We start from the raw sequence: 20,975 nt of genomic DNA, 5'->3' as shown, positions 1-20,975 counted from the left end.
CTACACCTGGGCATATCTGACTGTACTTGTACCATGCTGGAGGTCCCTGCGTAAGAAGTGGTTGAGTTGATTCAACTCAATGTTCTCTCGGAGTCCTGGTGGCAGGATGTGCGTGTCCATTGCAGTGGCGCCGCCTGGTGGCTGCTCGCGGGATAGGTCCTCCACCAGGGCAGCGAAGGAGAGTACGTCCGCAGCACCCAGGGTCTGCTGGCCACTCCTGGGCCCAACACCGACCCCCGGACCACAGCTGGAGACGGGCCTGGAGCAGGGCAGCGCGTCTCCCCCGGGAACCCGCTCCAGATCCTTTAGGATGCTGTCGATGACGCCCTCGTCCAGAACCAGCTCCGGTTTGACCGGGTGCAGTGTCGACTGCGACCAGCTGAACATTCGGCCTGCGGCGCCAGCCCCCGGGGCGGTCAGGTCGGAGGCTCTCCCACAGCCACCGCGGTCCGCGGGGGCCTTCTTGTACCCGTTCCCCAGGCTTCGGGCCTGGCCCGCGGAGCGGTACGTGTCGAAGCTGCTGGCCAACGAGGAGATCTGCCGGGCGAGGACGCTGATCTCCCGCCGCTCCTTCTCGCTGTACGGGAACGCTACGCTGCCGCTGACCGCGCCCGGCGTGGGGGAGAGGTCGGAGGTCATCGGCGTGGCGGGGTCGGGCAGCGGGATGAAGTAAGAGCTCCCTGCCTCGTCTGCGGGCTGGAGGAGGGGCTCCGGGTGGAAGGAGCAGTCCGACAGCCCGTCGCTGGCGGCGTCGGGGGTGGGTAGGCAGTCAGGGACCAATCGCGCGTCAGCGGGGCAGCTTGGGAATTCGTACGAGGGTGAGGGGCTAGGAGACGTCCCGCCGACGTCACTCGGAGGGAAGCCGTGGCCTGCGATTGGCTGGAGGGCGTCGGAGGCGGGCAGGGGGCCGGACGATCCGCAGCGGGAGTCCTGGAAGGGGAGGTAGACAGGAAGTGACAGCAGGTCTTCGGTGTAGTAGCAGATGTCCAGCAGGAAGTCCGACTCTGCCTCGTCTTCCTGCGCGGGGGGCGAATGGGAGGGAGCGGGGCTGTGGGACGAGGTCGGAGACGTCGCCATCTGGTGGTCGTCCGGGGAACTGCCCCCGGCACAAGCCCGGCTGGTCGGAACTGAGTCGGACTCCCCGGGGTCCTCGAGCCTGCTGGTTTTGTTTTGGGGCTGCTCGCTCGGACTGCTGGGTAACCTCGGTCTCTTTAGCCCCGCGACGGTGCCGTTGCCCTGACACGGGCAGACGTGGGGCATCGCGGGTCTCTGGGGGCAATTCTGAAGCTGGGTGAATCCGGAGAGTCCGTGGATGTCGGTGTAGATTTTCTGCACCAGGAACTCCGCCTCTGTTTCACTGCAAAAAGCATTGGAAAAGAATGTCTGTTAAAGATTGCATATTATCAAATACTCCTGGTTAAAGGCCCTTTCACACCAAGAATTACAATTACAACTGTGGATATATTGTTTTAAAAATTGTTTCAAGTAATTTGGATAGCGGAGTCCACACCACAAGTATAACAACATCGACAGGGTCAAACGATAGCAAATCAAAATCCCTCTGAATTTACAGGGTGTCAGGTTCAAAATATCCTATTTACAGAACGATATCGTTCATCAGTGTGGATGCTCACATTGTTATCCTTATAAGCTACCGTTTATAGTTATAGTTCTTGGTGTGGCCGGGCCTTAAGAGTTGGATGTGTAGGAGAATCAGTGGTGTTCCCATAGGTGGTAAAACAGCTTTTGCTTGCAGATGTCTTGGCTGTACCTGATGATATGATTGGTGCAGATCACAGTCTGCTTCCCAGAGTCCTTTGCAGCTCGAACGTACAGCCGTTTCCAGGAGAGATCCCTGCACTGGAGCCTGAGCACCATCTCCACTGGTGTCCCGTCATCCACCTGCACTGTGGACCAAGAGAAGAACTCACTCAAAACTCACCCAATACTTACTCAAAACTCACTCAAAACTCACCCAATACTTACTCAAACCTCACTCAAAACTCATTCAATACTTACTCAAAACTCAATTAAAAAATCACTCACATCTCACTCAAATCTCACTCAAAACTCACTCAAAAGTTACTCAGAACTCACTCAGAACTTAATCAAAACTCACTCAAAAATCACTAAAGAATCACTCAAAACTTATTCAAAACTCGCTGAAAACTCACCCAGAACTCATTCAGAACTCACTCAGAACTCACTCAGAACTCACTCAGAACTCACTCAGAACTCACTCAGAACTCAAACTCCCAAACAAAAAAACATAATGGCTTTAGATGATGCTTTCAGAACTGAGTGCTGTGTGTAATGGACAGGGTAGCAATCAATTCAATTTCAGTCCAGTCGACTCAGTAAATTAATTATGTCCATGAAATGATAAAAAATGCCCATACTAATCCCACAATAATTTTTTAATTAATGCATTCACTTCTCATTTCTTTCTTGAATTGACAAAGCCCAAAGCAAATCAACCTCATGCTTGGTGACTGACTCATTTGCAGAGTATGTGCAAAGGCGTGCATGGGTCAGAAATAAAACATTTTTTATTTTCCATTTGGGCGCTTGCTCATGGCTCATTTCAACACTTACACAAAACCTTGTGTGCCTCTATCCCTAAATTGAGGTCCGCTGGGTGCAGAAGGTTGTACCAGGATCGACCAATCATGTCCTCCGACGAGTAGCCAAGATAAAATGGCGTACTGAAACAACAGAGAAAAGAGTACAAAAAATAAGTAAAAATCTGAATTTTCAAAAGGATTATTATTATTATTATTATTATTATTATTATTATTTATTATTGCACATCTGTACTACCTCAAACCTGTTCCTGGACCCAGGATTACTATTTATTCAAAGCAGGATTACTGAGGTAGCTGGATAACTTCACTATGTAAAACCTGGAGCCCTCCAAAATCCGGAACATGGACTTAAATAAAAATAGCTGTTCCAGGTTTTACTTAGCCCATTGATCCAGCTAACTCAATCATCCTGCTTTGTGAAATGGGGCCCAGTTGTCCAGCTAACTCAGTCATCCTGCTTTGTGAAATGGGGCCCAGTTATCCAGCTAACTCAATCATCCTGCTTTGTGAAGCAGGGCCCAGTTATCCAGCTAACTCAGTCATCCTGCTTTGTGAAATGGAGCCCAGTTATCCAGCTAACTCAATCATCCTGCTTTGTGAAGCAGGGCCCAGTTATCCAGCTAACACAGTAATCCTGCTTTGTGAAACAGGGCCCATTGATCCAGCTAACTCAGTAACCCTGCTTTGTGAAACAGGGCCCATTGATCCAGCTAACTCAGTAACCCTGCTTTGTGAAACAGGGCCAAGTTATCCAGCTAACTCAGTCATCCTGCTTTGTGAAATGGGGCCCGGTTATCCAGCTAACTCAGTCATCCTGCTTTGTGAAATGGAGCCCAGTTATCCAGCTAACTCAGTAATCCTGCTTTGTGAAGCAGGGCCCAGTTATCCAGCTAACTCAGTCATCCTGCTTTGTGAAATGGAGCCCAGTTATCCAGCTAACTCAGTAATCCTGCTTTGTGAAACAGGGCCCATTGATCCAGCTAACTCAGTAATCCTGCTTTGTGAAACAGGGCCCATTGATCCAGCTAACTCAGTAATCCTGCTCTGTAAAACACCCCTGGGGGATAGAATATCCCCTGGGGGGGATAAATGATCAGCTGAAGCGGTCGATTATCCAGTTAAGTGCTCAGTGTAAACCAGGGATCAGCAAACTCACGGTCCTCAAGGGCCGAGAACTACTGTTTTTCCACCCTCCCTTTAACCTGGGAGTCAGGTGTGAAGACAGTCTGGCCAATCAGAATCACTAATTACCCAGATGAAAAGAAAACCTGGGCTGGATTTGTAAAATTCGAGATCCCTGATGTAAACGCTGCACCCCACGGTGTCCCCCCCGCGTCCACGTACCTCTCGCACGCGTGCGCGACCGCCATGTCGAGCCGATGGGTGGTGCGGAAGGTCTGGCCGAGCTCGCGGAGGTCGTCGTCCTTCAGCCTGTTGACTGTCGGGGTGCAGAGGGCCACGAAGGCCCCGTCCAGCTCGGGGCGCCCCGCTGAGGACGGCGGGGGGGGCTGGAAGCGCCCCCGGACCAGCACGGTGCAGCTGCCGCCCTGTCGCACGCGGAACGCTTTGGAGGCGTGCATCCGACACACGAAGGCTTTTTCTGGGGGAGCCGGGAGGAGAACGCACGTCACTCGTACCCACGCTGCCGTTCAACAATAACTGAAGACCGACCACCTTACAGGTATTATGGAGGCCCTGTACTCATGCGGTTACGAAAGAGTTTAGGGCATGAGAAATTCTACTTATTACTACACTGCTATATTCTATACTTCGTTTTCAGCGCCGGTAAATTTGCAGCAATAAAGGATACCTTCTGACAAAATTAAATGAAAAACAAATTCCCTGACTATACAACCTCACAGCTATCAATTCATCGGTCTTCCGAATAGAAGTCAGGAAGACACAACAACACCGTGAATGAGCACCACTTGAGCCCTTGAGCGTGCCAGGGCGATAACTGAAGGCGGTGTGTATTTTTAATTCATGAGCTGACATGCAGAGGTGGAAAGTCCAGGGGTCAGAAAGGAAAGGTCCTGCCACGTGCCATGAACTGATTAGCCAGCTGATTAGTTCTACTTCCTGGCTGATATTCTCATAATTAGCATTTAAGCTTTCTGAAACTGGATTTTCCACCTCTGCTGATATGAGGCTCTTCGGGGCAGAGGTGGTTGTCCTTTCACCCCCTTTAAAACAAAAGTTTTCTTGAAGGCTGTGTTCAAAACCGCATACTACTCGTGCTATATTCCACTGAAAATCAGCCTGCGATTTAGTATGAGTAGTATGCTAGCATGCGGCTTCGAACAGCCAGTGTTCTAGAACTCCATTGCTAGCGACTGTTACATCAGCATTGGAATGTTCAGTGAAGAACATTCTAATCGTGTGTTGGTGATCTCACACCTCAATCGGTCGAAAAAGTTTTATTTGAGCTCTTACCCACTGCTTCAGCACTGCGATCCTCCAGCTGTGATTTCACCATGTTCACCTCCTTCCTCTCCACCATGGAATAGAAACTGTCTCCTTGAAGCAGATCCACCTGGAGGGAGAAAGAAAACAGCCGGATCCACCAGTTATTCATTTCAGCAATAAATATAAAATATCGTGGCAAAATACGTTTTAAAAAGACCTACAGTAATACAGTAATATCAAAGATGCAGCAAAACTTTCATATTACAATATGTGTATGCTCAGAAGGGCTACTTACTTCATAATACAGTACGTATCGTGGTCATATATAATTCCTTGGTAAAATATATATAAAAAATAAAACTTTACAGCCAAAAGTTGTAAAGCTGTGATTTATTGACAGCGATAAATATCTAGCACTGCATCAAACCTGGACTTTATCACACCAGCTCAAAGCAGACAGTTTTACGGAGCTGCGCTGAGGGGTTTTCAGCCTTATCTGCAAAGGGCCGGGGTTTTAGCCCAGCACTACCACACTTGAATCTACTTGATTGAATTTGTGGAATTAGGGGCCTGTTCCACAGAGCAGGATTACTGAGTTAGCTGGATAACTGCACTGAGTAAAACCCACAAAGCTGGATTACTGAGTTAGCTGGATAACTGCACTGAGTAAAACCCACAAAGCAGGATTACTGAGTTAGCTGGATAATTGCACTGACCCGGGCCCTGCCAAAATCTGGAACATGGACTGAAGTAAAAAGAGCCATTCTGGGTTTTACTTTGAGCAGTTATCCAGCTAGCTCAGTAACCCTGCTCTGTGGAACAGACCCCAGGTGTTGTAGAGCTGGACTAAAACAAAAACCTGCACCCACACTGGCCCTTTTCAGATAAGACCGGACTGTGGTTTAAATAAATACACATGTCCATACGAGATAGACTCACCATTGACAGGCCCAGGTACTCGAACACGTTCTCTGACACGTAGATGAGCTTCCCCTCGCTGGTCATCGCCATGATGAAGCCAGGCAGGGCCTGCAGGAAGCCCGCATACAGCCCAGAGGAGCTCTCTCCTTCCTCAGGCTGCAGGCCTGAGAGAGACAGGGACCAGGGCGGGTTAGCATGCAGTGCTGTAGCAACGCCAGGCCTGCAGTCAGTCAACGTCCGTCCTTAAACTTCCACTTAAAAACTAGAGTTTACTTAACAACCACTTTTCTTTTGCATGACACATTTTGTGCTTGCAAGTTACTTCTGCCATTTGCTAAAGTCACCAAACAGCACTGCTGAGACATAATAAAAACTTAATTGTGCAGTCAAAATTAGGGGCACATTTTTTTTTGATAACCAAGAACTTGTACTTCAGCATTACAAAGACAGCGCATGTGTGCCAACCCCCAAAGAACTCACCATGGATCTGCACTTCAGAGCAACAAGGACTGTGTGTGTGTGTGCGCATGTGTGTGAACACCCAATATTTCACCATGCAATGAATCTATACTTCAGAGCTAAAAAAACACAGTGTCTGGCCCCAATAAAAAGCCCTGTAGATACTCTGCTCGAGCCGTGAGCAGAAGCGATCTCTTACCCTGGAAGAAGAGGGACTTCCTGACGTAGGTGCAGATGGCCGACATGGAGTGCAGGTAGGAGAGGCGCTCCTGGTCCTCCCGCCCGATGGGCAGCAGGTGGCGCATGCTCCTGATCTCGGAGTTGATGTGGTCCCTCCGGGCCTTGGACGCCCCCTTGGTCGACCTGCGTGAGACCATCGCAGAGGTGTCAGGAAACACGGCGGCAAAACGCCATATCCGTCTCCCCCCCCCGTCCGCTGCCTGAGCAGTAAGAGCGGTCGTCTGGCAGTCGGAGGGTTGCCGGTTTGATCCCCCGCCCGGGCTGTGTCGAAGTGTCCCTGAGCAAGACCCCTGACCCCCAAATGCTCCTGATGAGCTGGTCGGCGCCTTGCATGGCAGCCAATCGCCGTCGGTGTGCGAGTGCGTGTATCAATGGGCGAATGAGAAGCATCAATTGTACAGCGCTTTGGATAAAGGCGCTATATAAATGTCGACCATTTATAGCGCATCGGTTCCTGTCGCCACGTTACAGGACTACAGCCAATGAGCTTGTACGATTGCCCACGATTCTTCCCTCTCTTTTCGGTTTGTTAGGAATGACAATAAAGAGAATGATTCCTCTGTGGAAAGAACTAGGGCAAAGGAACCGAGGCAGCCTGTAGCCTAGTGGCTAAGGTACATGACTGGGACCCAGAAGGTCGGTGGTTCAAGCCCCGGTGTAGCCACAATAAGATCGGTGCAGCTGTGGCCTCCTTGAGCAAGGCCCTGAACCCTGCATCGCTCCATGGGGGATCGTCCCCTGCTTAGTCCAATTAACTGAAAGTCGCTTTGGATAAAAGCGTCAGCTAAATAACATATCATTATATGATCTTCAATGCTTTCACATCCTAACACAGCAAAAAAAAAAAAAAAAAAAAAGCAAGGTTCAAAGTTCATAGATCAAAATGACAGACACCCGAAAAGTACAATATCAAAATCCCGTGAAACAACTTATTTATGCACTAACTCATTTTTTTATATAATAAAAAAGTAACTATCAGACACTACAGGTATATCGAAGCACTCGGTTCTTTAACCAAATTAGAAAATATTCAGACAGTATATTAAACCAATATGCAATATAGCGTCACCAATATATACTCGCATTTGTCATTTGGAAACACTGATAAGCACCAAACACAATCTGTATTTGTAGCCGCACATGTCGACCTCAAAAGTAATGTAAAAGGACGCTGTGACAGACAATCGCAGGACTAATAATCTTGAAAGTTATCGGGTATCCAGCCCGGCACAGAAGAGGAACTCACCTGTACCTCTTGCACGGAACTTTTCTCCGATTGACGCTGGCGTCAGTGGCGCGCGGAGACGAGCAGGGAGAAGATCCGCCTTTGCCGCTCGCTGGACTGGAATCGCAGCATACCGTCATTTTCTCTCAGCTATAGCGCTAAAAACAATAATAAATTGGTTGAAAAAACGTGTAAATGTTTTTTTTTTATTTTTTTTATGTAGTCTTCATTGGTACTAGTCTGGACAATGTCCATCTGTTTGAAATAATGTTATAAAACTACCCAAGTGAGTTAACCGTGCTGAAGAAATTATATATATTTAGGATAATTAATTCGTTTTTTAAACTAATATAAGTAAATTAATTAAAGACATTTCAGACATTAAAAACAGAACAAATAGCGTGCATCCTTGTGTCAGCTCAGTATCAGTTCGGGATGAATCTTTCGTTGCTCCTTACCTTGGGGTGGTCATCTGTGTCCTGTCGACGGATTGCCCGTCCTTTTATAGATGAGCTAGACCACAACCTGATATCTTTGTTTAGAAAATGAGCGTACTACGAGAGAGAGAGGGAGGGAGAAGGGGGGGGAAAAAACCCACTAATGTTACTTGCTGTGACGCAATGACAAGCGGTGGGATATTTTTAGTCACGGTACTCTAAAAATAAGCGCGCAGTCTACCCCAGCGGGGAGGAGGACTGGCATCACTTCCAAAAAAAGTGACGTCTGGTAATCAACAACGGCACTGGCTACGGGTGACTGGCCAGTCCCTGGCTTGGCTTAAACAAATACAAACAAGTAAACATCAAACATCACGAATAATGCGTAGTATCGCTAATATATCGTGTAGGCTATTATTGTTAATTTACAGACTGATTATCTTTTTTTGTGTGTGTGATGTAGCTCGTGCGTTTTTAATCATGTTTATTTAACGCGTTATCGGTGACTCCTTATTTATTCATGAGCTGTGGGCTATTCGATCATCCCAAAATAAAGGAATGAATTAATTAGTAATGAGTAAACAGAAGGAAATGTGATCTGTAATCATTCTCCACTGTGTGCTAATTTTAAAATAAATGGCTATACTGTGGTGGCTGTAACTATCGGCAGATCGTGGTAAATATGATCCAATCAGAAGCCACATGCCTGTGAATTTCTCATGCATATGCTCAACATGCACTCACGGGATAAAGAATGCATTCGTCGAAGTCTGCAATACCAGTCACTGCACTGCACAGTAGGCCATCTTCTATACGTATTCTTAGTTTAACTTTGCGCAAGGTGTGGTTAAGACGTAGCACATTTCTTCGATCGTTTTTGGCTGATGATGTTCAATTCTTGCAACGAGAATTTTTTTTAATTTTTTTAAAGATTATATTGTCTACAGGCATCTCACCACCTAAAACGTTCATTGAATTTCTAATTATGGCGTTTTGATCTGCAAATCAATTTCTCATCTCCGATACTGCAGTAAAAAAGCTGTGTGCTAGATGTCAACGTGTTCAGCGATACTTCGACTCTGTCCAATGATAATCGGACTGTGATTCTACTAGCCTACTTAGCCCAAACAGAGTTATAAAGTCTTTTGGAATAAAACAGCACATGTATGGAATAAAACAGCACACGTATGGCCATCAATGGAGAGATGAACTGGTGAAGTTTTTGTCCTTTTACGTTTTCATATTTTGAGCTAAGTTGCATTTTATTTGTTATTTAGCTGATGCTTTTATCCAAAGTGACTTACAATTGCTTAGACTAAGCAGTGGGCTATCCCCCCTTGGAGCAATTTGGGGTTAAGGGCTTAGCTGAAGGGCCCAACAGCTGTGCAGATCTTATTGTGGCTACACCACGATCCACCAACCGTCCGGGTCCCAGTCACGCACCTTAACCACTACACCAGAATTCTGAATGGTCAATTCAGTGATTTTGAAAACATTGTTCTGAGTATCAGGGAGCATGAATTACCCCGATTCCATTGTCTATCAGGTCCCCCTCAGCGTTACGGACCTAGACCCACACGAGGTTGGCCAAGAGGGGGCGCCCAGGTCCCCTGGGTGTGGCTGTCGTCAGGCCGTCTCATAACGAGTGGTGTCAGCGGTGTCCCGTGGGGTGGGGTGGGGTGGGGGTGGATGGGTGGGGGGGGGGTTCAGCGCTCACAGTCAAGTTTGACTGAAGGGCCGACTGGCGTCGGTGGGAAGCCATGGTCAGTCTGGGCCATCGGAGCCCTGACGGGACCCCGAGGAGACTACTGTCAGCACTTACAGAGAGGAAGACTTCTCAGAGACGCTGAGTGTGTGTGTGTGGGGGGAGGGGATAAAGGGGGTTTCAGAGGTTGTCCTCAAAAAAAACTGAAAAGGCTCAGTCCTCCTATCGATTAAATTCAATTGCATGTTATTTTTTTTAACTTCTGTCTTTTCACAGACGACCGTCACAGAGTTGTTTACAGAAGAGCAGAAGGGAAGAAAACACCAGCCCTGAGCTCCCAGATGATCTTGCACATGAGGTAAACAACTCCCTGGTGCGGTGAGAAACCCTCTAACAGTGATGAGAAAAAAACGGGAAGAAATCTCAGGAGGAACCCAGTTGTGGGGGGGGCGGGGGGGGCTGCCCATCCTCTGCTGGCCTGTAGGTTGAGATGGTAACAGGTGAGGTATTAAACTAGCAGGTAAGGTAGGAGGTCCATATGACCCCTATTAAGACCCTGTTCAAGTGTGTGGACCGGCCCCCATGGTCTACTATCCACTAAAACTCAGTGCCAGCTGTTACTGGTAGGCCCCACAGTGTTCTGTGTAATCAGTGACATCATCACTCTGGGACGGAAGGGTTCAAAACCTTTGGTGCTCGGCTATCAGGAACCACTCCATGAGATCTCCGAAAAACTCATCAGACCCTAAACACCAACCAAACCTCTCCATGCTATGATCTCTGTAACCATGTAACCGCTCCACCCCTGTAGCTGCACGTCCAGGTCATGTCTCCCGTCTGTTCTGGCACCCAGGTTGTGGACTCGGTTGAGTTTCCCACTACAAGGATTACATGTACCCTGAACGTACAGTAATATTCTCTTTGGGTACAAATTAGTACATTTTCCAAGCAAAAAAAGGTAAAAAAAAAAAAGAAAAGAATTGTATGTGGTTGGCTAGGGGTACAATCTTATGTACCTATAGGCTACTGCCCCAGCGACAAGCATTTGGACCTTTTCTTAGAGTGTAGATGAGACCACAATAAAACACATCATATTGGAAGGCAAGATCAAATGTCAATAAATTAGCCTGAGTGGGACTACTTGACAAATTAAGAGCAGAGTGTGGCATCTAGAAACAGGCAGAGCCTTGGTCACCCATTGTATGGGGCCTATTTTTATACAGTCTATGGTAAAGGCCTAGTTGACGTTGTTGGCCTATTTCAGTTTGCGTTTTACCAGCAAAAGCAGCTTTTCCTCACCATGCATAGTTGACTTTGATCCATTTAGCCCGTTACAATCCAAAAATGGATTGTGTCACAACTTGACTTTTGGGCTGGTATAAGTGTGAATGTCCCGCATACTGTAAACAAATTGGTTGTTTCAGTGCCTTGCGCTTCCATGCGCTTACATTGCGAGTTCCCAAAAAGTAAATTTTAATAAGGAAGGCTATTACATCATATGGGTACATTTGGGGCAACACTCGCTTTTGAAGTTTTTAGTTGTTTAATCTTAAAGAGTCACTTTGCAAGACAAACGGCAAGTATACACTGGCTAAGCTCCAAAATAAACGGCCAGCGTCAGTCTGAGATGGGAGACGCATTCAACAGTAAAAAGGCAAAGAGCTAGATAATGAGCACTCCTCCGCTGGGTGTCAATGCGTTTTCATAAACTAGCTGTGCATTTCCAAATCTTCCACTCAGTATTCAAGAAGCCTTGAGAAGTGTTTAGTCCGCATCCTCTGCTTCTCCCAAAAGAGCTTTGCTTTGAAAGCAGCTAAAAACTTCCCTGAGTAAACCCGACAGAGAGATCTACGGGGGGAAAATGGCAAAATAGAAGTTAATTGCTTTCCTTTGACCTGTGCAACTCCTTGTCACACAGATCGTATTAGCCGAGTAAAGCGCGCGTATTAGCTTTCAAGATCTGGGTTTGGCGGTTTTAAACCAAAAGGGAAATTGGAAAGCAATTTATTAGGTTTTTTTGTCGAGCTTCTCCCTGACGTTAGCGCTTAAAGCTGACCTCTCGGGCGGAGGCCAGACGGACCAGCGCTGGGGCCGGTTTCCTGTGTACGACCCTCGGGGCGGGACTAAGTGGTCGCTGCCAGTAGCTGTTGCACTCAACATTGACGATAACGCCGCCATCATGGGACAGTCCTGCTGAGAGACGAGAGCAAACTGTCGAGCCGAGGGATATCCCAAAGCTGCAGTCGACAAGCCGCCTTAAAACGATCTAATGTTGACAGCAGGGAAACTTAAAATCAACAGTTTCTTTTTTTTTTTTTTTTTTGACTCACCTTAAAAAGGGGGATGCTTGCGCGTGTATGACGATTTTGCGGATCAACCGCAATGATTAGGACGTCTGTTGAGAAGCCGCCTGAGCTTCAGTAGGAAGCCCTGTTCCCGGAAGGGCGGGCTCTCTCTTTCTGATTCTCATACCAATTTCTTCACAAATAATTAAATTATCTTTACAAATAATTAAATTATCTTTACATCATTGACTCAAACGGATTAGCAGGATTCATAGTGGGGGGACTGCAAATGAGCAGCAGTACGTGGCCCCCGAGGGCTGTGATATGAGGAACGGGAACATGCATGTAAAGTACATGCTATATAAACAGTTATCATTTGTATAATAGGCCACGGTAATAGTTTGACAAGTCACGAGGACTGGGCTAAATGTTCGCCCTATGCCGTGAAGTCATTACGCGACGAAACGGTATAAGTATGATGGTGAAATTGGGTGAAATAACGATATCAACTCAGCAGTTCCCTTCCCTACGTGCCTGTGGATTTGGATGCATTCAGCTGGAACCACCAATTTCTCGCCCGAGGTTCTATACAGCAAAACTGTAACTGACGCCTGACGCTTCTTAATTCTAAAAGAGACGTCTAATATGTTGGGCATTTCTTGCCAAGACTGACGTTGCAAGACGTAGAAACTCACCGTGAAACCTGGTAGGCTACTTCTTCAGTCTTAAAGAAAAACACTTCACCCCAAAAGAGAAATCCATTATGCTGGTTCTTGTTCGGTGCCTTGGAGGACCTTGCAGCGAGGACTGTTATATAAAATAGAATAAAGCCATTGATTCTACTACAACGCAACTACAGTTCATTTCAAAGCAAATGCCGCATTTTTATTCGTCGTCGTAATTGCTCTCAGTTTATTTTGCTATAGAAAGCTATGCGAGGGAAAATTCAATAAATAATATTTTAAGTTCATCACAGATTTAATTTAATATTATGTTTTAGATGCTCTTTTCTGATCAAGTCCCCTCTTTAACTGCAGAGGGAGTGCACTCAAGTCCTGTTCGGTTAATTTGGCCAACATACTTCTGCAGGTCTTTAAGTATAAGGATTACATACAATTTGTTGGCAATTTTTTTTTTTCACCAAACACTGTACTTCTCCTCTGGTGTTGTTGGTTTGGTGGCGTACTTCCACAGCAATACCCCGTTCGTTTATTGGGTTGTTATAAAAAATGGTAAATGGTTGGCATTTATATAGCGCCTTTATCCAAAGCGCTGTACAATTGATGCTTCACATTCACCCATTCATACACACACTCACACACCGACGGCGATTGGCTGCCATGCAAGGCGCCGACCAGCTCGTCAGGAGCATTTGGGGGTTAGGTGTCTTGCTCAGGGACACTTCGACACAGCCCGCTTGGGGGATCGAACCGGCAACCCTCCGACTGCCAGACGACTGCTCTTACTGCCTGAGCCATGTCGCCCCCTGTCCCATGTCGCAGTTTGGTAACATAAAGCGCAAGTCAAATGAAGCGCATACAATCACCACATGTATATTATGTTGTATTATTTAATGCATAACTATAATAAATTGCATTAAACAATCATCAAATGTAATGTGTATTTATGGCAATGAACCACTCTCCCTTAATGAAACACATTTGAAAGAAAACAAAAAAAACAAAAACAAACGGCTGTTTGAATTCAATATCATCCATTTTATTATCTGTACAATTAAAGACCATACTGCACAATAAAAGTGGATATTAGCCTTGGCAGATAAACCTTCATTTTTATTAATTCTCTTTTTACCATAGATATAAAGCAAACACGGTGCCCCTGAATCTTTGTGCAACGCCGTCACGGCCGCGGAGAGCCGCGCGACATAGCAGGAGCCCTTTTTAAAATGTCAATAAATGCTCGTCTTAATGGGCCTTCGCCGTCCTCCAACACCATTCACTCACCTTACAGATATTGCTGAACATATTATTTTACATACAAATTATCTCATCGGGCATTTTTCGTTTCTAGGCTACGTATCGACAACACGTCGGCCAAACGCGCATCGCGAACGACCGCGAAAAGACGCGTTTAGCAGGCCCACGGGAATCCACCCGCGAGACTCACGCACCGAAATACAGCAGAAAGAACCACGCACCGCCACGGTCACGCGTGAAGAGAGGCTTTAAGGGGGAACCACCCCGGCGTCCGAAGCGCCTGGCAGTCTCCTTCACGGTTAGTTGCGCCGAATAAATGTAATGTATCCCATCATGTCTACAGCTGAACATCAGGAAGAGTAATAATTAATCAGACGCTGAAGAACTCATCATTTCCACTACACAACGCCGCTCTCAAAAGTTCAGTTCACTTGGATGGGCCAGATGGTAACACTGCTGAAACTATACGCCATAAAACCTACATAACGCTGTCATAAACATTACGTGACCCCCCTGTCATAACCAGTCATGGAAATGCGTAACGGCTAATAGCACACTGCGACACTGTTATTAATGTACGCAGTGAATTCTACAAAACATTCAAACATTAATGTTTTTGAAAAATACATTATGACAGATCATAAGGATCGCTAGGCAGTCATGACTTTATGACAAGAATGTGATCTAGGCTTTATGGGGTATGGATCAAGTGTTATGAACCAGATTTTCAATACACCTCCTTTACAAACAGGAGCTGCAGATTTATCCTAAAATACTGTTATTATTCATAAATATCAAACTATATACCTTATTGATTACTTTAAAAGCACAGCAAATCAAAGGCCCCATTACTGTAAGGACATCAAGCACTGTTACTCTGTGGGGGGGGTGAACTCAATTACATGAACCTCAAGTCAGTGCTGAGGACTTAAACAAGATTAGCATTTCCGTAAAAGGGTATCACAAAAAAATTTAATCACGTCTTTTTTGTTTTTCCTGTAAACTCAGATGCAGCCAATAATTCAATACAAAAGTACACACTCCTATTCAATCAGTCATGAGAAGAGTAGACAAATAAATCTGGAATATTCCTGTTCCTGTCATGTAGCTGTCACTATTCGCTTATTTATAAACCATACGCATACCAAAAACGTTTTAGAGAAAACCCCCAAATTTATCAAATAACCTAAAGGCAAATCTAACCACGTTTGAGTTTTTTTTATTTTTATAAAAAGCGATTCAGTGCAGTTTCATTTGATCGAAAATGTGTGACACCAAGCTTGCTGATGGGCGTTTTTGAATTGCACTGAACTTCGCAGGGAGTAAGGATCGCCAAATAACTAGTTCTGTTCACACAAAAGTTAGATTCCTGACCTCCAGAGCAAAACTGTGTGTGGGCACGTGATGAATAAATGTGAACTTAAAATGGGAAAAATCAGCCCTGTCCAGGCTAGTTCTTCCATAGCTTTCATTACCCGTAGAATGTGCGAAATGCAATGTAGCCAATTCCCCCAAAAGTGTTGACAAGGTGCCACATGGACAACACCTGGGACTGTACAAGGTGTAAAACGTTTAGCCAAGGTTCGTCTCGAACCCTGAACGCTAAACTCGCCCCCGAAATGGTTTATATTGTCCTGTAACACTCTTTGAGGTGTGTTCGCCCCCGATTGGTGGACGTGTCAGGAGGGGGGGCGTGGCTTTGAAGCAGTGAAAGACGTTTTCGAGATCGCCATGGCAACATCGTCGCGCAACCGGACGCTTGAGACGGCACCAGTCCGGTTTGCGAAGCACTTCACGACACCGTTGTACTCCTCTTGGAAATAGCCCAGGTGTGCTCTTAGGCTCCGGGTTTACTGACAAAAACCTGATATGATGTAAACGGCAATGGCACTTCTCTACGGCCATCCTACGTGACATACGCTACGGGACAACGCAAGTTCAAGTCGGCGACGCGCACTTGGGGACACGGGCGGTTACCGTGACAACCACGGGACCCGGGTGGAGGTGTCCGTAAGAAACGGAGGCCCACAGAGGGATAGTGCACAGCAGACGTCCGCCGGGCGCGGTCACGCAGACGGGAACAGACAGGAAATCGATACTAACCCACGGCTCCCAAGTGGGGCTACTTCGCCCATTCAGTCACCCGGCAGGGGCCTGACTTCATACAGGACTGATTCACAAGCGATTGGCGGAAAGACCAGCCGCAGGAGAATGGCTACGCGGTCTTCCTCTGTGGTATCCCGATACGTGCTGCAGCTCAGCAGGGGCTGATGGGAAGACACACTGGGGGGGGGGGGGGGGGGGGATGAATTCACTGCAACACTTACAGCACTGTGTGGAATTGTCTGCATGACGGTTGCGCAATAAAATAAAGAAAAAACGCAAAGCAACACAGGATTAAAACAGGAACTGTTAAGAACTCCTGACAAAATTATGAAATAACCCCAAAGAAAATCCAACAGAAACCCCCAGTAATGGCACAACAAATCTCAAGTGCAGAAGATGTGCTGGATTTGAGGCGGGATCCCACGGCAGAGCCAGGGCAAGCCAGCGCGTGAGTCTGCGGCACCAGAGTCTGAAGAGTGGTGTGTGCCCGACACACCCAGAACCAGAGAGAGGGAGAGAGAGGGAGAGAGAGAGGGAGAGAGAGGGGGCAGAGAGAGGGGGAGAGAGAGGGGAGAGAGAGGGAGAGAGAGAGAGAGAGAGGGGCAGAGAGAGAGGGGTGTGTGTGAGAGAGAGAGGGAGAGAGAGAGGGCGGCAGAGAGAGGGGAGAGAGAGGCAGACAGAGGGGACAGAGAGAGGGAGAGTGGGGAGAGAGAGAGGGGGGAGAGAGAGAGGGGGGGCAGAGAGAGGGAGAGCGGGGGGAGAGGAGAGGCAGACAGAGGGGGCAGGGAGAGAGGGAGAAGTACAGGAGAGAGGAAGTGGGGGAGAGATAAGAAAGGGAGCAAGACAAAGGTAGGGACAGAGAAAGAGGAGATGGGGGAGAGAGAGAGAGCTAAAAACGGTGTTCCCCCAAGCCCCAGCCAGTGTCATTGCGCCCTGGTGGGACAGGAACCTATGATGTAGTGGTTTATGATTGGGTGACAGATCAGAGCTGCCTCCTGTGCTGGCACCTCTCCTGGCTTCAGAGCCCCTCGGTGTGGAAGACGCTATATTGAGCTCACCTCACCAGCCCACCTCAACCCCCAGCTGACCCCCCAGGACCACCCCCCCCCGCCCACCTCGGCAAAAACCAGTCTGTCCACAAGGGGGCGAGGAGAGGGCCCCGCTTCTGTGGGTTTCGGACAGAGAGAAACGCTGATTATGGCCCCCCCTCCTTTTGTGTGCGGATTGGCCCTCTGATTTTCCTCATCTTCGCCAGCAGTTGAGTGGAGGAGTTTAAAAAGAAAAAAGAAAAGAATAAAAAATAGAAACTGTCCTTCACGGTTCTTCTTCTTCTTCCCCCGACAGTTGGAAGAAGACGGGTTGTGTTTAAAAAAAAAATTATAATAATTACGTATGGTGTATTAAACATATTCAGTTTCTCCCACCGAGAATAGGGAAGGTTCATCCAAACGTAACAAGCGCAAATGAGGCCCATTCCCCAGCTCCGTCGCGATTCCCCACAGCGTCCGAACGGGAGGAAGAGGGAAAAACCAGGGAGCCCCAAAGACTTCCCGCAGGTATTCCCACCCCGTGCCAAAAACACTTCCCACGTCAGTTGAAATTTAAAAAAAAAAAAAAAAAAGAAAAGTGGCCTCCCTGCAGCCGCTTCACGTTCTGGTTCTGGTTCTGGTTCCGGTTCCGGTTCTGGTTCCGGTTCAGCCGTGAGAGCTGAAGATGGGTCTGGCTGATGTTGCTGTTTGGTGGTCATCGCGGTCAGTTCCCACCTGCAGAGAGAGAGAGAGAGAGAGAGAGGAGCAGGGGGTCAGAGAACAGAAACGCAAAATGTCTGATCGATGGGATCGACAGCGAACCACAAAACATTTTCCCAGGCTGACACTTAAACCAGTTCTAATGACTTCTAGCTTTAAAACTTATTTGTAAAGAGTGTTAATGCTTGAAGGATGTGCTGTGTTTGGAAGGATTAGATCTAATCTCATCTCATTTTTTTGGCACAGTTGGAAAATAACAATTGGTGGAATGCATCTGTAATCAGAAAGTACTCACTGTCATTTCACAGTGATGAGAGAGAAACTCGCCTCAATCACCACCAATGTGCAGCACCCCACCTGAGTTATGCAACATTTTGCAGCAGAATGCTCACCAATTAAATCAGGGGATGATTAGGTGGCAGGTTGAAAGAGCCAGGACACCAGTGAACCCCCCTACTCTTTGTGAGGAGTGTCACTGGATCTTTAACGACCACAGTGAGACAGGACCTCAGTTTATCCTCTCATCCGAAAGATCTGCTACAGCACTGAAGTTGAAATGTATTTTTCCGGAAGGGAAGATCGCCCCCTACAGGGCAATGCCACTTCCCGTGGCTTCAGTGTTCTCAGGAGGTCTCTCCCGTCCAAGTACTAACCAAATCCACACCTGCTTAGCTTCAGCCATTTAGCAGGAGCAGGGTGCATGATGGTAGAGCTGCTGGCTTGGGCGATGAAGTCCAGGAGTTCAGTGCAGGTTCGAATGGCCTGTTCCCCTCATTCTGTATTCTTATGTGCAGCATTCAATGCCAATGTCCTCCCAAACAAGTTTAAAATGGCGGTCGAACACACACTTTAGTGCTCTTCCAATCTCATTACCTTCCGCTAATGGAAGCATGTCATTTATTCACCAGCTCAAATGAGACATTTCCACACAATCTGCCAAACACAGCTTTTGTTAGCCAACTGTCAGCAGGCACCACATCATGGTCAAAATGAGGATATCTGCCCCTCCTTAGCATTTCTGTTATCCTTCTGGATGAAGCATGCATCTCTTTCTCTCTCTGCTCTCTCGTTTCCACCTTTCCACCTCTCTCTCCTCCTTCTCACACCCTTTCTTTCTCTCCTTGTTCTCCCCCCCCGATCTCTCTCTCTCTCTCTCTCTCTCTCTCTCTCTCTCTCTCTCAGGGAGTGTGTGTGTCCCTGCAACCTGATACCCAGAAGTCCCTGGCCTGCTGACGGGTCTCAGGACTGGCCGGAGGAGAGGTCAAAGGTGACAGGTCAGATTGTTATCTGTGGCTCCAGTTTCACGCTCTCTCTCTCTCTTTTGCATAGCAGCGTGAGGGATGGACACACGCTTAACAATCCCCCCCCCCCGCCCCTTAACAATCTCCCTGGGCAAAGGGCCAAACCCCCGAATTAGGCACGCGACCCCCTCCATGCGCAATTTCAGAGCGCCCACCAGGGACAAAACAAAGTCGTTTGTCTTCCACGCCGACCAGAACCAAACCCGCTCACGCAGAGAGGAGAAAAATAAATACTTATTCTTCATTCATGTAGGGCTGGCGAGGTTTACTTTACGAAGTCGTCACATTTCATGACTGAAGGATAGACGTGTGGGATTTTCTGTTTTGTTTTGGTACACCGAGCGAATTGTGTAGGTTACCTGAAGTCGAGCAGGGTCGGTACTTTCATAAGACAGCACATTTCTGATGAATTATTGAAGATGAAAGCATGTGTGATTATAGTTTTGTTTTGCTACTTCACGTCGAGTGGATTGTATAGATTACCTGACGTCAAGTAGGGTAGCCGGTACATATCTGATGTCTCTTCAGTGATAAATGTATGAGGGTCTTTTTGTTTTGGTACAGTACGTTGAGTGGATTGTGTAGGTTACCTGATGTCAGGCAGGGTTGCCAGCCCATATTTTTAATGACAAACGTATGTAGGATCTTTTTTGTTTTGTTTTGTTCCTGCACGTTGAGTGGATTGTGTTGGATAGCTGATGTCAGGCAGGGTTGCCAGCACAGTATTCGATGACTATTGATAAATGTAGGATTGTTTTTGTTTTGTTTTGTTCCTGTACGTTGAGTGGATTGTGCAGGTTACCTGATGTCTTATGACTCTTTAATGATGATGTATGTTTTTGTTCTGGTACCGCAGGGGGGGCCGGGCCTGGCGGGTTTACCTGATGTCATGAGGCAGGCCCGACTGCTCCAGACGGTAGTGAATTACCGCCAGCTTGCATAACGTCTTCAGATCCGGGCCTGGGGGAACAGAAGGGACAAACACCTGCCAGTTTTCCTTTTGATTCGCTCTTCCTGAGCGCCTCGATTTCCCCCCTCTCGTCCTCCTCCCTGCGTCAAAACCTTCACAGGTCTTCAGCTTCAGCGCTTACACGGAAAAATCCGTCTGAGGATTAAACCCTTCTGAGAAACTCCGCTTATAAGCATGGAGATTACGCCGCTCATAATTAAGAGGCAACAGTCACAGAACATATGAATAGGAATGAAATAATAGTCTTTTTACAATTCAGTACTGTAAAGTTAAACAGAAAGCACAATATAACTAATCTGATCTCCACAGGATGCACAGGCAAGTACATACATAGAGACCACATAAAACACACACACACACACACACACACACACACACTCTCTCTCTCTCTCTCTCTCTCTCTCTCTCTCTCTCTCTCTCTCTCTCTCTCTCTCTCTCTCTCTCTCTCTCTCTCTCTCTCTCTCTCTCTCTCTCTCTCTCTCTCTCTCACACACACACTCTCACACACACACTCTCACTCACACACACACACACACACACACACACACACACACACACACACTCTCTCTCTCACACACTCACACACGCTCTCTCACACACAGACACTCACAGACATACTCTCTCTCTCTCACACACACACACACACACAC

At 47.2% G+C, this 20,975-nt stretch overlaps 2 protein-coding genes across 2 annotated transcripts in view; both read right to left on the bottom strand.

The window, feature by feature from the left end:
• npas4l (neuronal PAS domain protein 4 like) lies at positions 1-7,996 on the bottom strand. The gene is made up of 8 exons (XM_061223535.1): positions 7,858-7,996; positions 6,571-6,734; positions 5,931-6,076; positions 5,019-5,118; positions 3,930-4,185; positions 2,596-2,705; positions 1,772-1,907; positions 1-1,357 (listed from the first exon to the last, which is right to left on the bottom strand). The coding sequence occupies exons 1-8, from the start codon at positions 7,974-7,976 to the stop codon at positions 1-3; spliced, it is 2,388 nt and encodes a 795-aa protein (XP_061079519.1). The 5' UTR covers positions 7,977-7,996.
• A 9,862-nt stretch (positions 7,997-17,858) lies between these two features.
• klhdc3 (kelch domain containing 3) overlaps positions 17,859-20,975 on the bottom strand; it is a 39,515-nt gene continuing 36,398 nt past the window's right edge. Inside the window, 3 exon segments of the mRNA XM_061232755.1 lie at positions 17,859-18,042; positions 18,045-18,069; positions 20,237-20,315. Coding sequence (XP_061088739.1) covers positions 18,001-18,042; positions 18,045-18,069; positions 20,237-20,315 — 146 coding nt within the window. The 3' untranslated portion in view covers positions 17,859-18,000.

Source organism: Conger conger, chromosome 2 (genome assembly GCF_963514075.1).
Source record: "Conger conger chromosome 2, fConCon1.1, whole genome shotgun sequence".
Taxonomy (NCBI): Eukaryota; Metazoa; Chordata; class Actinopteri; order Anguilliformes; family Congridae; genus Conger; species Conger conger.
The sequence above is the reverse complement of the archived record's forward strand: the minus strand, read 5'-3'. Positions and strand labels throughout refer to the sequence as shown.

What these genes read in the sequence shown, in the direction of transcription:
- npas4l (XM_061223535.1), bottom strand. Translation starts at nt 7,976, where the DNA reads ATGACGGTATGCTGCGATTCCAGTCCAGCGAGCGGCAAAGGCGGATCT. An exon ending in GTTCCGTGCAAGAGGTACAG is followed by an intron (nt 6,735 to 7,857) that starts GTGAGTTCCTCT and finishes GGTCTCACGCAG; the next exon opens with GTCGACCAAGGGGGCGTCCA. An exon ending in TCGCAGTGCTGAAGCAGTGG is followed by an intron (nt 4,186 to 5,018) that starts GTAAGAGCTCAA and finishes CGGCTCCCCCAG; the next exon opens with AAAAAGCCTTCGTGTGTCGG.